Raw genomic sequence first — 13,258 nt, forward strand, 5'->3', positions numbered from 1 at the left:
TGCCAAAGACCATCAATTTTTCAGAGGTTTAGTCAGGAGTGATTTGTAATTTTTTCTAACAGTCCAATCAGGATATTTTCATGAATATTCTGGGTCAGTTAGTCCATTTATCGCTAAATATATGTGTAGATATATTTAATATATTCACAACTTTAGCCATTGCCTGTCCAAATTTCCATTAATAGTTATGCCATTGAATTAGACACGGATGTGGTCCACAAAGTGCTAGGATATCCGATCAGCTCTACCAGGTACAATAAGTGACATTATGATCTATGTTCAGGTTTTATTTTATTTACAAATGGTGCTCAAACATCAATTTTCCTGGAAAGAGTGCCATTGCCACAATTCAGTCAGTTAGAGGCTAGCTTTAAGGAAAGTCTGAATTACAGAGAAAGACAGAAAAAAAATATTTAGATCAAGATTCTTGGATGATGCATTGGCCGTTCCACCACTAACGTCCAGTTTATACCTGGCGAACAAAGATTTGCATTTGTAAAGTTTCTGATTGTCCCAATACTACACTAACCACCAAAAGGAAACAAACATTTAAAACAAAATGCTACAGGTGCAGGAAAAGTTCAGCAGGTCTGGGAAGGACAAGACCATTTTAAGGTCAATGATTTCCATCTGAAATGCGATTGACCTGAAATGCAAACTCTATCTCTCTCCTCAGACGCTGCCAGACAGGCTGAGCATTTCCTGAAAACAGAGGAATATGATGGAGTGTTGAAACAAAACGTTTACACAAGGTGTTCCTTCATAAAGTTGATCATAAACTCTGCCAGTTTTTGAGCTTCTTCCACTGTCACAGCATTATAGAGGGAAACGCGAATTCCACCAACAGACCTAGTTCAAACAGCAAATGGTATGGAATTAGTGCTAATTGAGAGACTCAAAATTTATAATAAGCATCATTCTGTACCCCTTTGAAGAGTTACACGCAACTGCATGTTTATAAAATGGCGATCAAATCGCACCCCCAAAGGTTTACTTAATTTAGCAATCACAGCTTCCACTATACAAGTTACAAGGTTTATTGGCAGATTTACCTGTGGCCTTTCAATGACAACATGTTACGTTGAGCAGCTTTGTCGAGAAACTCTGTTTCAAGAGTGCAGTCCCCATTAGCATTTCCAATGCGGAATGGAATATTCATTCTGCTTCTACAGATTGAAGCAAGTGGACACCTAAAATTTAGAACAAAATGTTTTTATTCTCGAGAGACAGAGAAAAGGAGTCCTGGAAAATTGAAGCTGACAAAAGGGATAAAGAAATCAGGGGGAAACACTCCACTGGCTGGAATACCATTCTGAATGGCTTGTCTCTAAGAGAATCTAGCTATTTTCTCCCAATAAACCCCAGAACATCTAACAACCATTCCTGCCCCTGTGAAATCCATGTCTCCGTAATGGCCACAACATCGTAGTTCCAAGTACTGATCCATGCTCTCAGTTCACCTCCCTTATTCCCGACACTCCTTGCATTGAAACAGACACACTTTAACCCATTCCACTGAGTGCAACTTTGCCCTATCAACTGTCTATCCTTCCTCACAGACTTGCTGCATACCATTTCTGCCTGTTCAACAGCTACCTGATCCTCTGATCCATAGCTCTGGTTCCCATCCCCATGCCAAAAACTAGTTTAAACCCTCCCGAAGTGCTCTAGCAAACCTCCCACCCAGGATATTTGTGCCCCTCCAGTTTAGGTGCAATCCGTCCTTCATGTACAGGTCCCACCTTCCCCAGAAGATATCCCAATGTTCCACATATCTGAAGCCTTCCCTCCTGTATCAGCCCTGTAGCCACGTGTTCAGCTGCACCCGCTCTCTGTTCCTTGCCTCACTTGCATGTGGCACCGGTAGCAATCCTGAGATCACTACTCAGCTTGTCCTGCTGTTTAGCTTTCACCCTAACTCCCTAAAATCACTTTTTAAGATCCTCATCCCTTTTCTTAGCTATGTCATTGGTGCCTATGTGCACCATGACTTCTGGTTCCCCTTTCCTGTCGACTCGATCCGAGACATCAATGGCCCTGGCACTCGGGAGGCAACATACCTTCCGGGGGTCTCGATTGCAACCACAGAATCTCCTATCCATTCCCCGGACCATCGAGTCTCCTATCACTATTGCTTTTCTATTATCCCCCCTCCCTTCTGAGCCACAGAGCCAGACTCAGTGCCAGAGACCTGGCCGCGAGGGCCTTCCCCCGATAGGTCATCCACCCCAACAGCATCCAAAACGGTATACTTGTTTTGAAGGGGAACAGCCATGAGGGATCCCTGCACTGTCTGCCTGTTCGCTTTCCTTCCCCAGACTGTAACTCAGCTACTGTTGTCTTGTGCCTTGGGTGTGGCTAACTCCCTGTAACTCTTCTCTATTACCCCCTCTGCCTCCCAGATGATCCGAACTTCATCCAGCTCCAGTTCCCTAACACGGTCTCTGAGGAGCTGGAGTTGGGTGCACTTGCCGTAGGTATAGTCAGCGGTGACACCGGTGATACCCCTCACCACCCATATCCTACAGGAGGAACACGCAACTGCCCTAGCCTCCATCCCCTCTTACATTACAGAATAGAGCTGCCCTGTGGACCAACTGGAACTCCGCCCTCCGACTCCGCTTCCAGTCAGTTGCACTTTAAACTCCCGGCTCCCTTCTTACTCTTTGAGGTAATGAAATGAAAGGAGCACCTTGTTCCTTCCTCAGCCTTGTTCCCTCCTCACCTAACTCCCTCAGTCACCAAACGCTCACTCTACGCTCAAATGCACCCTAATTCAGCACTCCATGCAAACAAAGTCTGCTGTAGCTGGCTCACCTTTATACGGTGACTCTAGCCTCTGAAAACAGAGTGCAGGGATCCCTCGTGGCCATTCCCCTTCAAATTAACTAATTAACAAGCTCCAGCTGCAAGTAGAACCTTTTTTCAAAGCGGATTTAAAATTCACCTTCTTCTAAACCAAACACCAACTTTTAAGTTAATTAACTAAATAAAAGAAATACTAGACTTTAGATGAAATGAAATGAAATGAAATGAAAATGAAATGAAAATTGCTTATTGTCACGAGTAATCTTCAAATGAAGTTACTGTGAAAAGCCCCTAGTCGGCACATTCTGGCGCCTATTCAGGGAGGCTGTTACGGGAATCGAACCGTGCTGCTGGCCTGCTTTCAAAGCCAGCAATTTAGCCCTGTGCTAAACAGCCCCTTAATGAACCCTTAACATCCCTCAGTCACCAAACTCTCACTATAGCACTCAAATGCACACAAATTCAGCACTCAGTTTATAGGGGCGATATCGGATTCACCACCAACATACACCCCACCCCAACCATTATTCCAGTAAGTGCAATACAGATGTTAACAGACAGCCTGATGTCACCCATGTTATACCACCACAACATATTACAATTACCCCAACCAGTGTGGACCTGGAAATAGCATGTTAGCTACCCCATGTAGAGGTGGCAGAATCCTGAAGAAAAAAAAATAGTAAATCCTATTTTCTGACACAAAGCATTGTTTAATTGCTAGATATGAATTAAAGTTAAATGTTTCAGAGCATTTAATAGATGTATTAAAAATAAAACAACTTACACATAGAATCCATGGGATCCATCAATTACATCATAAATCAGCTTGGATTTAGCAATACTATTTTGTTCCATCGCTTGAGCACCCCCACACTTCTTAATCCATTGCAAGACCAAACCCATGATGTAAATGCTGAAAGAAAAATAATCTGATCTAGTTATTGTCCTGCACACATCTCAGACACACAGATGGAAGAGCATCAAATTCAAGTTCAGTAAATCTATACTAGAGATTCCTTTACATTGAAACAGCTTGAAATGAAATGAAAAATGAAAATCGCTTATTGTCACGAGTAGGCTTCAATGAAGTTACTGTGAAAAGCCCCTAGTCGCCACCTTCCGACGCCTGTTCGGGGAGGCTGTTACGGCAATCGAACCGTGCTGCTGGCCTGCCTTGGTCTGCTTTCAAAGCCAGCAATTTAGCAGAGTGTGCTAAACAGATGCCATCATCCTTTTGGTGGACATTAAAGTTTGGGCACCATTTTCTGAAATGACCAAACATTAGCACACGCTAGGCATATTGAGCTCCAACCCACTGAAACTATTCTTCAATAAAGGGGCACGATTCACCCAAAACGTGACTGGGGGCACGATTCACCGATATCGTTATGCTCTCGCTCAAGCAAAACAAGGCCAGTGAAGTGGGAGGGGACAAAAACGAGAACCGCACCAGGCACCAAATAGTTTGCGATGCAGGCAAAACCGGAATCTCGCCATAGTTTGGAGAGAAAGCAGTCACCAGTTAAGCCCCATTTCCATACAATTAATGAGAGCCACCCCATATCCAATGGCTTCCTGCCATTCAGCAGCCTCCTCCGCAAGTGCTCACACTGGCGCAATTAGTACTCCTTTTGAAAAATATGAACCGGGCAGAAAGGCTTCTGTGGAGAGCCGAGGAGATGAGTAGCCATTTTTGCTCGCAGGCAAAGAGCCCGGGGGTGCTGGGCTTGCCACCCCAGTGCTCGATTGTGGACCCTCCGCAAGAGCACAAGACTGGGCTGCCATAGGAGATTGGGGGAAGACGCTGAGAGGGTGGGGGGGGGGGGGGGCAACCGCATGCAGCACCACCATGCGGACCTCAGAATCGTTTACTCATTGCGGAGGCAACCCTTGTCCTTGCCCATTTGCCTCAAAGACCACTCATAACCCCTACCGACTGTCGAGGCCTCTGGACGTGTGGCTCAAGGATTTTGCTAATAAGCAATCGTGGTCAAGCGAGCAGTTCACATATCCCAAGTGGATTCCCGTGGGTGGGCAGGCCTTGTAACATGTGGGAGTCGGGGGGGGGGGGGGTCCCCAACTGTCCCTTCACCCCCCCCAACCCCCCCCCCCCCCGCCCCACCCCATCACCACCACCACTGTGAACCATGCAAGTGGCTAACGATGGTCTCAGTCTATCCTCAGGGTAACCTCTCCAATAATCATCGGGCGAGGGCCCAGACTGGCATTGGTGTGCCAGACTTAACAATCCTCACTTCTTTAGAGGAGCGTGCCCTGGAGGTGACTAGGGTGGCAGAGGACAGATTGGTCACCCATGCGGAGGCTGGCAGATGCCGCAGAGGTGAGCAACCACCGGGTCCCACACGGAGGACCTGCCAAACGGAAGTTCTTATTGCCTTACTGACCAATCCCTCCCACTGACTACTATATCCATTCTCTTGCAGTTCCTCCAGTCGATGGTGCCGGCCCATCCCAGGTGATACCTTCTCCTGCCTTCCATGAGGCCAGCTCAATGGGCTAAATGGCCTCCTCCTGCACTACAGGAATTCTATGATTTAATTGTTGTCCGGATGAGGCCTTGCTGGTGACTCTGGGAGCATGCAGCCTCAACGACCATGCATATTTAAATAAGCTTAATGGCCCAGCACAAAGTCGGATTTGGGCCACTCATGCGATCCGGCGCATCGCAATTGGAAAATTGCGCCCAAGTCATAAATTATAGATTCCAATAGAAAGTTAGATTGACCGGAATCATGGGTCTCAACAACCTTTGTGTGCCAAACCATGTTAGGACTTGGGCATTTTGCAAGTATTATTCGTGTTGCTCAGGGGCACCATGTCAACTCCTCAATTTATACTGGAGACAAATATTTGAGGTCACTTACTTCCAACATGGTTAGGAATATTCAATTATGTTTACTAAGTAAACCTGCCAAAGAACCCAGATTCTGCTGTAAAAGCATCCGACGCACACACTATTAAACATGTGAAAATGGAGGGAAACTAAGCAAACTGCTGTGGCATCTCAATCAATCAGACTGAAGGATTGTGAAATTTTTTAAAAATAGAGCAAAAAGTGTAAATGAGAGTAGGTGAATTCAATGTCAAATCTTGTACAGAAAGAAAAATTTTTAAAAAACAGATTTTTTGAACAATTAAAATCTCTAACTATTAAGCCTACAGTCAGCTCCAAAGTTCATTGGTAGTAATTAAAACTTATGTCATTAAAAAGAACACAGACTTGATTAGATAAGATAGGCTTGCACCCAGGGCCGGTGCTAGGAATTGCGGGCCCAATTAGAAAAGTGATGGCGGGCTCCTACTCTACAAAAGTAAAAATTTATGTATGTTTATATTTCGTGTAGTATGCTCGGCTTTAACCAAAAAAAAACATTAAATGCTTGATATACTAAAATTTTGAAACTTACTTACCCGGGCGGAAGGATTTGGCGGCGCAGGGCTGAAGGATTTGTCAACAGTAATGCGGTGCATTCCCCAAAAGTAAAAACTACCCTATAGTTCCTCTTAGAATACAGAAAAGGCTTCAAACGGTAACTCTGTCGCCGCTGGCGCAGGGCCCCCTTAAGGTGCGGGACCCAATTTGATGAAATTGGTCAAATAGGCTTAAAACCGGCCCTGCTTGCACCTACCCTGCAACTACCAATTTCAATCCATTTCAAGCAGAGAGGTAGTGAAATGCTAACAGCAGAGCAACACACTTCCAACTTTGGGTGATGGCATTTAGCCAAGCATTTGCTACTTGTTGCAACTTGCACCATTTGCACTTTGGTTCTATTTTTTTTTTTAAATTGTAGCTTTCTCAAATTACCACATGGAACAGAATAAAAGACACACCCAATAACTACACCCACAATTAGTCCAGCAAGTTGGAAAAACAGAATCCATTTACCTGTAGGTCGGTGGAGTGTTGTAGAGGGAATTGCTGTTCCCTTGCACTGTATAGTCAAAAACTACTGGACATTCCTTCAGTGCAAACCCCAAAAGATCCTCTCTGATTATTATCACTGTCACTCCAGCACAACCAATATTCTTCTGGGCACCAGCAAAAATCAAACCAAACTGCAGAAAGGAGAAAAACTCAAATCAGGTTTTGTAACTGCACAAGCGCTCATCTAAATTTCCAAATAGCAAACTACAGGCGAGTTGAATAATGCAAGTTCTAGTTATCACCATCTCCCAAAGTATTCCTTGCAGTTGTTTTAAAATTAAAAACAGCAGCAAATGTGATTCAGCTGCCAGGTAATTTGGGTTTGCTTTTATATTGAAGATCGAGAGTTCCTGGTGCCAGAAAAACCCATCATGTGCTTCACTGATGCAAGGAAAAATACTTCAAGTTAAAGATGGAAGAAGTCTTGCATTTATACAGCATCTTACACAACATCAGTATATCCCAAAGCACACACTTTAAAACCAATGTACTTTTAGGTGCATTGTTGTAGAGTAGGGTAGGAAATGTGGCAGCCAGTTTGCACACACCAACCTCAGAAACAGATGTGTTAATAACCAAATAAGGTGAAGTGATGTTGACTAGCACATCAGAAAATACTGCTTCTTCAAGCAGTGCATGAGAATCTTTTAACTCCATCCTAGGATGACAAATACCACCTCACCCAAAAGGCAACTCGTGTCAATCTGGATGTTTAAATCTGAAATGTTGCAGGGGTCTCCAAAAGCTCCAACATTTGGGTTCTAAGGAGTACATTGAAGGAGGAGAGAGATATATGCCAAAAATCTGTAGAAGTAGTAAATGTTAAACCATGGGCGGAATTCAATGGATAAATTCATTTCTGGTGGGTTTTGCAGGGAATTTCCGGCGAGCATATAAATGGATTGAGTTCATCAGGGAGGGTGCATTGGTGCCGGACATTCTACTCGACCTTACTTTGTAGTATGCTATGTTGCTCAAAGCCGTGCCACAACCGACGAGAGTCCGTGTCATTAGTCTGTGACTCAAAGATTAGCCTGGTATTGTCTCTTGTGACCCTGATGGCTTTGTGGAGATCATATCTAGATTTCATGTATAGTTCAGGGTCAACAGTCTGGAACCCCAGACCTGGCCTTCCGTAGGGAGTGAATCTCCAAGCTACACCATGATTTCAAGTTGGGGAATGGTGGCATACCCGTTTAGGTTGGCCACTGAGTTCTTCAATATGGACCAGTCCACTGGGGAATGGTGACAGTCGTTTAGGTTGGCTGCTGAGTTCTTGAATATGGACTAGTCCACTGACTCCAAGCAATTGTGTAAGAGCTCTTCCATTGCCTCGGACCAGCATTGCATTACCTTCTTAACCCAATTTTCTGGCTTAAGTTTCTGATTGTATGCCGGGTGAAGGAGCACCCATCTTGTGCTCCGTGGTCTGATTTTCCAAAGTGCGGTCGGGGGATGGATCAGTAGGCGCCCTTGATATTTGTGTAGCAGTGATCAAGGATGTTGGGGCGCCTGGTGGGACAGGTGATTGTTGGTGGAATTTTGGCAGTACACTCTTGCAGTTGGCCTGGTTGAAGACCCTGACCACAATGAACAAGGTCTCCGGGTATTCGGTTTCGTTATTATTTATAGCAATGTTTAATTCATTAAGCACCTTCCTCACTTCTGCCTGGGGTCGGATGTAGACCGCTGCGATGATGGCAGAAGTGAGCCCCCGTGGAAGATAGTATGGGCGGCATGTCACAAGTATTCAGGTCCGGGGAGTTTGCCAGGATCGCCATATCTGAATACCAGGAGGGGTTGATGAGGAGGCAAACCTTTGCTTTGCCCGATGATTCCATATGGTCCATCCAATGTAGTGAGAAGCTGTCTGGTTTATGGCATAGTTCGGTGAAGCAGGATGAGTCATGTCTCAGTGAAACAGAGCACACAGCAGTCTCTTACTTCACTCAGATTTAAGTCTCGCGATTTGGGTATATCCCGTGAGGCGTGGAGGCTGCTGGGAGACCTCTCCCAGGAATTACTGGCCATGTTGTGCTCTTGCTTGAGCACACCATGTCGACTGGATCATGCGACATGTACATCCTGCTACCTTATGGAGGATAGGTGGACAGGCCAAGCTCGTTTCTCTTGAGTTTAGAAGAGTGAACGAAGACTTGATTCAAGAAAGATTCTGAACCGTCTCAACAAGGTGGAAATGGAAAGGATGTTTCCCCTTGTGAGGAGTCCAGAACTAGGAGGAATGGTTTTAAAATTAGGGGTCACACTTTTCAAATGGAGATTAGAATTTTTTCCTCTGAAGATTGTCGTTTTCTAAAAATAAATTTAGAGTATCCAATTTTTTTTTCCAATCAAGGTGCAATTTAGCATGGCCAATCCACCTATCCTGCACATTGTTTTGGGAGAGACCCACGCAGACATGGGGAGAATGCGCAAACTCCATACGGACAGTGACCCGCGGCTGAGGATTGTTATTTTGCCTCAAAAGGCAATGAAGGCAGGGTCACTGAATATTTTTAAGGCACAGGTGAATTGATTCCTTTAGTCATTGGGGATAGATGAGAATGTGAAATTCAAAACACAAACGGCCCAATCATGACCTTATTGAATGGTGGAGCAGGTTCAAGGGGCTGAATGGCCTACTTCTGCTCCTATTTCAAATGTTCATGTTGTCACTGCAATGTACATAGCAGTTCATGCCTATGATTAGATTTCATGCCTATGATTAGATAAGAAAATTCCACATTGATTTAAACAGCACCGTCACTGCAAAACAGCACCGTCACTGCAAAATAATAGCAACTTAAACTATATGTTCTCCAAACTCGCTATAATTCTTTAAATCCTCCACTTGTGGCATAAAAGAACTCTTTCCCCACTCTATTGCCACTGGAAGCAGTTTTGCTTTATTTTCTCTACCCAAGGCATTCATGATTTCAGATGCCTCTATTATTAAAATTTGGCATATTTTTTCTTGTGAACCAGTTGCCCATTGCAATGTAGGGGTGAAGGCAGTCTTGAAAGTTGAAATTTTGAAAATACCTTTGAGACATCCACTGGCTTTGAAAGAAAGCATGAGGACATGTCACAAACCAGCACCATTCCTTTTACATCTGGGACAAAGGGAAATTCCACGCCATGTACAGTCTCATTGGCACAATAGTAAATATAAGAGGCTTTCGGGTTCAAATTCCAGCTACTTGGATTCGGGATTTCTGGAAAACAAGAGAAAATTTATCGTCTTACGTATCCAGTCAGCAGTAATAGATCCATAAAGCATCTATTGCCAACAAACAGATTCTTACTTATGTAAGCATCAGACTTGGGGTGGACAATGTTGACTTTTCCATATTTCATTGCCTCTTTGGCAGCGTTAGCAGACCAGGATCCAGTAACCACGTAATCGGCACATCTATCTTCTTTTAATCCAATAAGATTTAAAGGGACAGCACTGAACTGACCAGTTCCACCTCCCTGAAGAAAAATCACCTTGTAGTTTTCTGGGATATTTCTGTAAGAAGATACACACAGAAGTTAATGTTGCAGATGACTTGCCAACTTCCTCAAAAAGGAGGAACGCCAAACACTGTTGAAAACCTTGGCAAAGATCATTGTTTGAGAGAAAGAACACCAACTGATGTTCCAATTTTATAGCAAATTTGCATAGATGTTCCCCAACTGTAATTCTGCACTATTAAATTGCTTTTGCAACACTCGCATGATCTCAGAATCCCAAAAGCACTTCCCACTTTTATAAAAAGGTCATAGAGGAGTCCACACCGAGTGGTTCAAAGAAACTTAGCTCATTTACAATAACTATTATATACACACGGTAGATCCAAACTGGGTCTACCCTGCCATTGCCTAACTGGCCAACTTTATATATCACACAACTAGAAATTGTTTAGAGGTCACCCACCCATTTAACGGGAGCTCATATCCGGCACGATTCATGGGAAAGTTAATTGTTCCCACCCTGTAAGATACTGGTGTTTATAACGCCCACCCAATAAAAAAGCACAAAGTCTGGTCACCAGGAACTCTTCCCACTCCATCCCCCAGCGCACGCCTCAACGTCATTATGATGGGCGGCACAATGGTTAGCACTGCTTCCTCACAGTGCCAGGGACCTGGGTTCAATTGCGGCTTTGGATGGCTGTGTAAAGTTTGCACTTTCTCCCAGTGCCAGAATGGGTTTCCTCCGGGTGCTCCAGTTTCCGCCCACACAGTCCAAAGATGTGCAGGTTAGGTGATTTGCCATGATATTGCTCCTTTGTGTCCAAAAAGGTTAGGTAGGGTTATGAGTTAAGGTGCTCTTTTGGAGGGTTGGTGCAGACTCAATCGGCTGAATGGCCTCCTTCTGCATGGTAGGAATTCTATTATTATGTGTCTGCCGTCTACTTCCAGAAATCTCCTGTGCTCATCGCCATTCCTTCCTGCTCCATCATCTGCTATGCTGCTCACCCAGTTTACCACTCTAGTAGGAGAGGACGGCAAATGAAGGCAGGCAACCATGGACAAGAGGGAACGTGTTATTTGCCATCTTTTGACATATCTGTACCACGTGATGCAAGCAGCAGCTGGGATGTTGCTCTATTGTGCAGTGCGGTTTCAGGAAATGTAACTATAAAAATGCTTTTGCAGTATAACCAAAGTTTCAAATGTAGGGAAGGATGACAACCAAAACTTATTTAATGTTTGAAAGCATGCCTTGGGTTCTTTCAAGTCAACTCAAGGAAGCAGGTAAAGTCTCTGTTTAAAGATTAATTCAAAAGACACTGCCTCATTCACCCAGTCAATGCTGACAATAGAAATGATCAGTTCTAATGTTCATAACCTCGTAGTGAGTGCCCCGAGGTAGCAGTAATCATAATATCCATTCAGTTTGAGGGAGAGAATTACCTCCTTCGAGGAGCGTGCCCTGGAGGTGGCTGAGGACAGATCAGTCACCAAGTGGAGGCTGGCAGACACCGTAGAGGTGAGAAACCACCGGGCCCCTACCCAGAGGATGTGTCAAATGGGAGTTGTTATTGCCTTACTGAATAACCCATCCCTCCCACACTGACCACGTCATCCTAGAACATTCTATTAAATTGGAAAATAGATCATGTAATTCCTTTGTTCAAAAAGGGAGGGAGACTGAAAGCAGGAAACTATAGGCCAGTTGGCTTAATATCTATCATAGAAGCGATTGTTAAAGACATTATAATAGGGCACTTGGATAAATCAAGATAACCAGGCAGAGTCAATGGTTTTGCGAAAGGGAAATCATGTTTAGCCAATTTGTTGGAGTTCTTTGCAGTAATATGTTCTGTGGATACAGGAAAACTGGCAGATGTGCTGCAAGAATTTCAGAAAAGGCCACATCAAAAGGTGATTGCAGAAAAAAAACCTCATGGTACAGGAGTAATATATTGCATAGATAAAAGATTGGCTAAATAACAAGAAACAGTGGGCACTAATGGGTCATTTTCTGCTTTTTCAAGTGTGCCACAGGGATATGTAGAACTCTGACAATTTATATATATGACTGGATGTTAAGTTTGATGACAACAAAAGAGGGTTGGAAAGGACACAAGGAGGCTACTAAACAGGAGTAGGCCATTCAGCCCCTCAAGCATGTCCCGCCATTCAATGAGATTAAGGCTGAACTGTGAACGACCTCTATATACCGGCCTTTAGCCCATATCCCTTAACATCTTTGCTGAACAGAAACCTACATCTCCGATTTAAAATTAATATCTGATCTAGCTTCAACAGCTGTTTGTGGGCGAGAATGCCAACCATCTGCCACCCTTTTCTCCAGAATGGTCTAGCCCTAATTTTTGTACCATACCCTCTAGTTTTAGATTCTCCAACCAGTGGAAACAGTTCATCTTTATCTACCCTGGCGGGATTCTCTGTACCCGATGCTGATATTGTAATCGGTGATCGATCAGAGAATCCATTCCGAAGCCCAAATCGGGGGTGACGCCAGTTTGTGTCTCCGACCGCTCCGAAATGGCATTGCGCGCCGTTGCAGTATCACAGCAAGCTCTCCCACGATGATCCGCTCCCGATAGGCCGAGTTCCCGACCGCGCGGTTGACGTGTGCTCGGAGTGGTCGAGAACCCGGCATGGCGGCTGCGGACTCTGCCGAGAACCGCCACACTTAGCTGGGATCCATGTCACTGGCCGAAGGGTTTTTGCAATGGGTAGGGGACAGCCAGTGGGGTCGCATTTGGCGGGTCGGGTCCATGCAAGGCTGCCGCCATGTTGCACGGCGCAACCGCTGCAGGTCGTCGCCGTGCACATGTGTGGCCAGGGACCTGGTCATTCTCCGGCCATTTCCGGCCAGGAGCTTCACCCAGCACTGCTGCTAGCCCCTCACCGATGCCGGAATCGGTGAGGGTTCGCTGTCGATTTTGGCGTCATAAAACGCCTGTGAATTCTCCGTTTCAGCCTGCACTTAGCCGCTGAAATGGAGAATCCAGTCCCATTTTTCCTTTTTAATAGCTT

The 13,258-nt window shown here is 44.8% G+C and overlaps 1 protein-coding gene across 1 annotated transcript in view; it reads right to left on the minus strand.

Annotated features, from left to right (window-relative positions):
- Positions 1 to 272: 272 nt before the first annotated feature.
- The window catches only part of psat1 (phosphoserine aminotransferase 1), a 30,427-nt gene continuing 17,441 nt past the window's right edge, over positions 273 to 13,258 (minus strand). Inside the window, exons 4-9 of the mRNA XM_038804902.1 lie at positions 10,066 to 10,271; positions 9,803 to 9,975; positions 6,722 to 6,891; positions 3,596 to 3,724; positions 1,053 to 1,190; positions 273 to 849 (exon numbers count right to left, since the gene is read on the minus strand). Coding sequence (XP_038660830.1) covers positions 744 to 849; positions 1,053 to 1,190; positions 3,596 to 3,724; positions 6,722 to 6,891; positions 9,803 to 9,975; positions 10,066 to 10,271 — 922 coding nt within the window. The 3' untranslated portion in view covers positions 273 to 743. The remainder of the gene's footprint in view (positions 850 to 1,052; positions 1,191 to 3,595; positions 3,725 to 6,721; positions 6,892 to 9,802; positions 9,976 to 10,065; positions 10,272 to 13,258) is intronic.

Source organism: Scyliorhinus canicula, chromosome 8 (assembly GCF_902713615.1).
Source record: "Scyliorhinus canicula chromosome 8, sScyCan1.1, whole genome shotgun sequence".
In the NCBI taxonomy this organism is placed as follows: domain Eukaryota; kingdom Metazoa; phylum Chordata; class Chondrichthyes; order Carcharhiniformes; family Scyliorhinidae; genus Scyliorhinus; species Scyliorhinus canicula.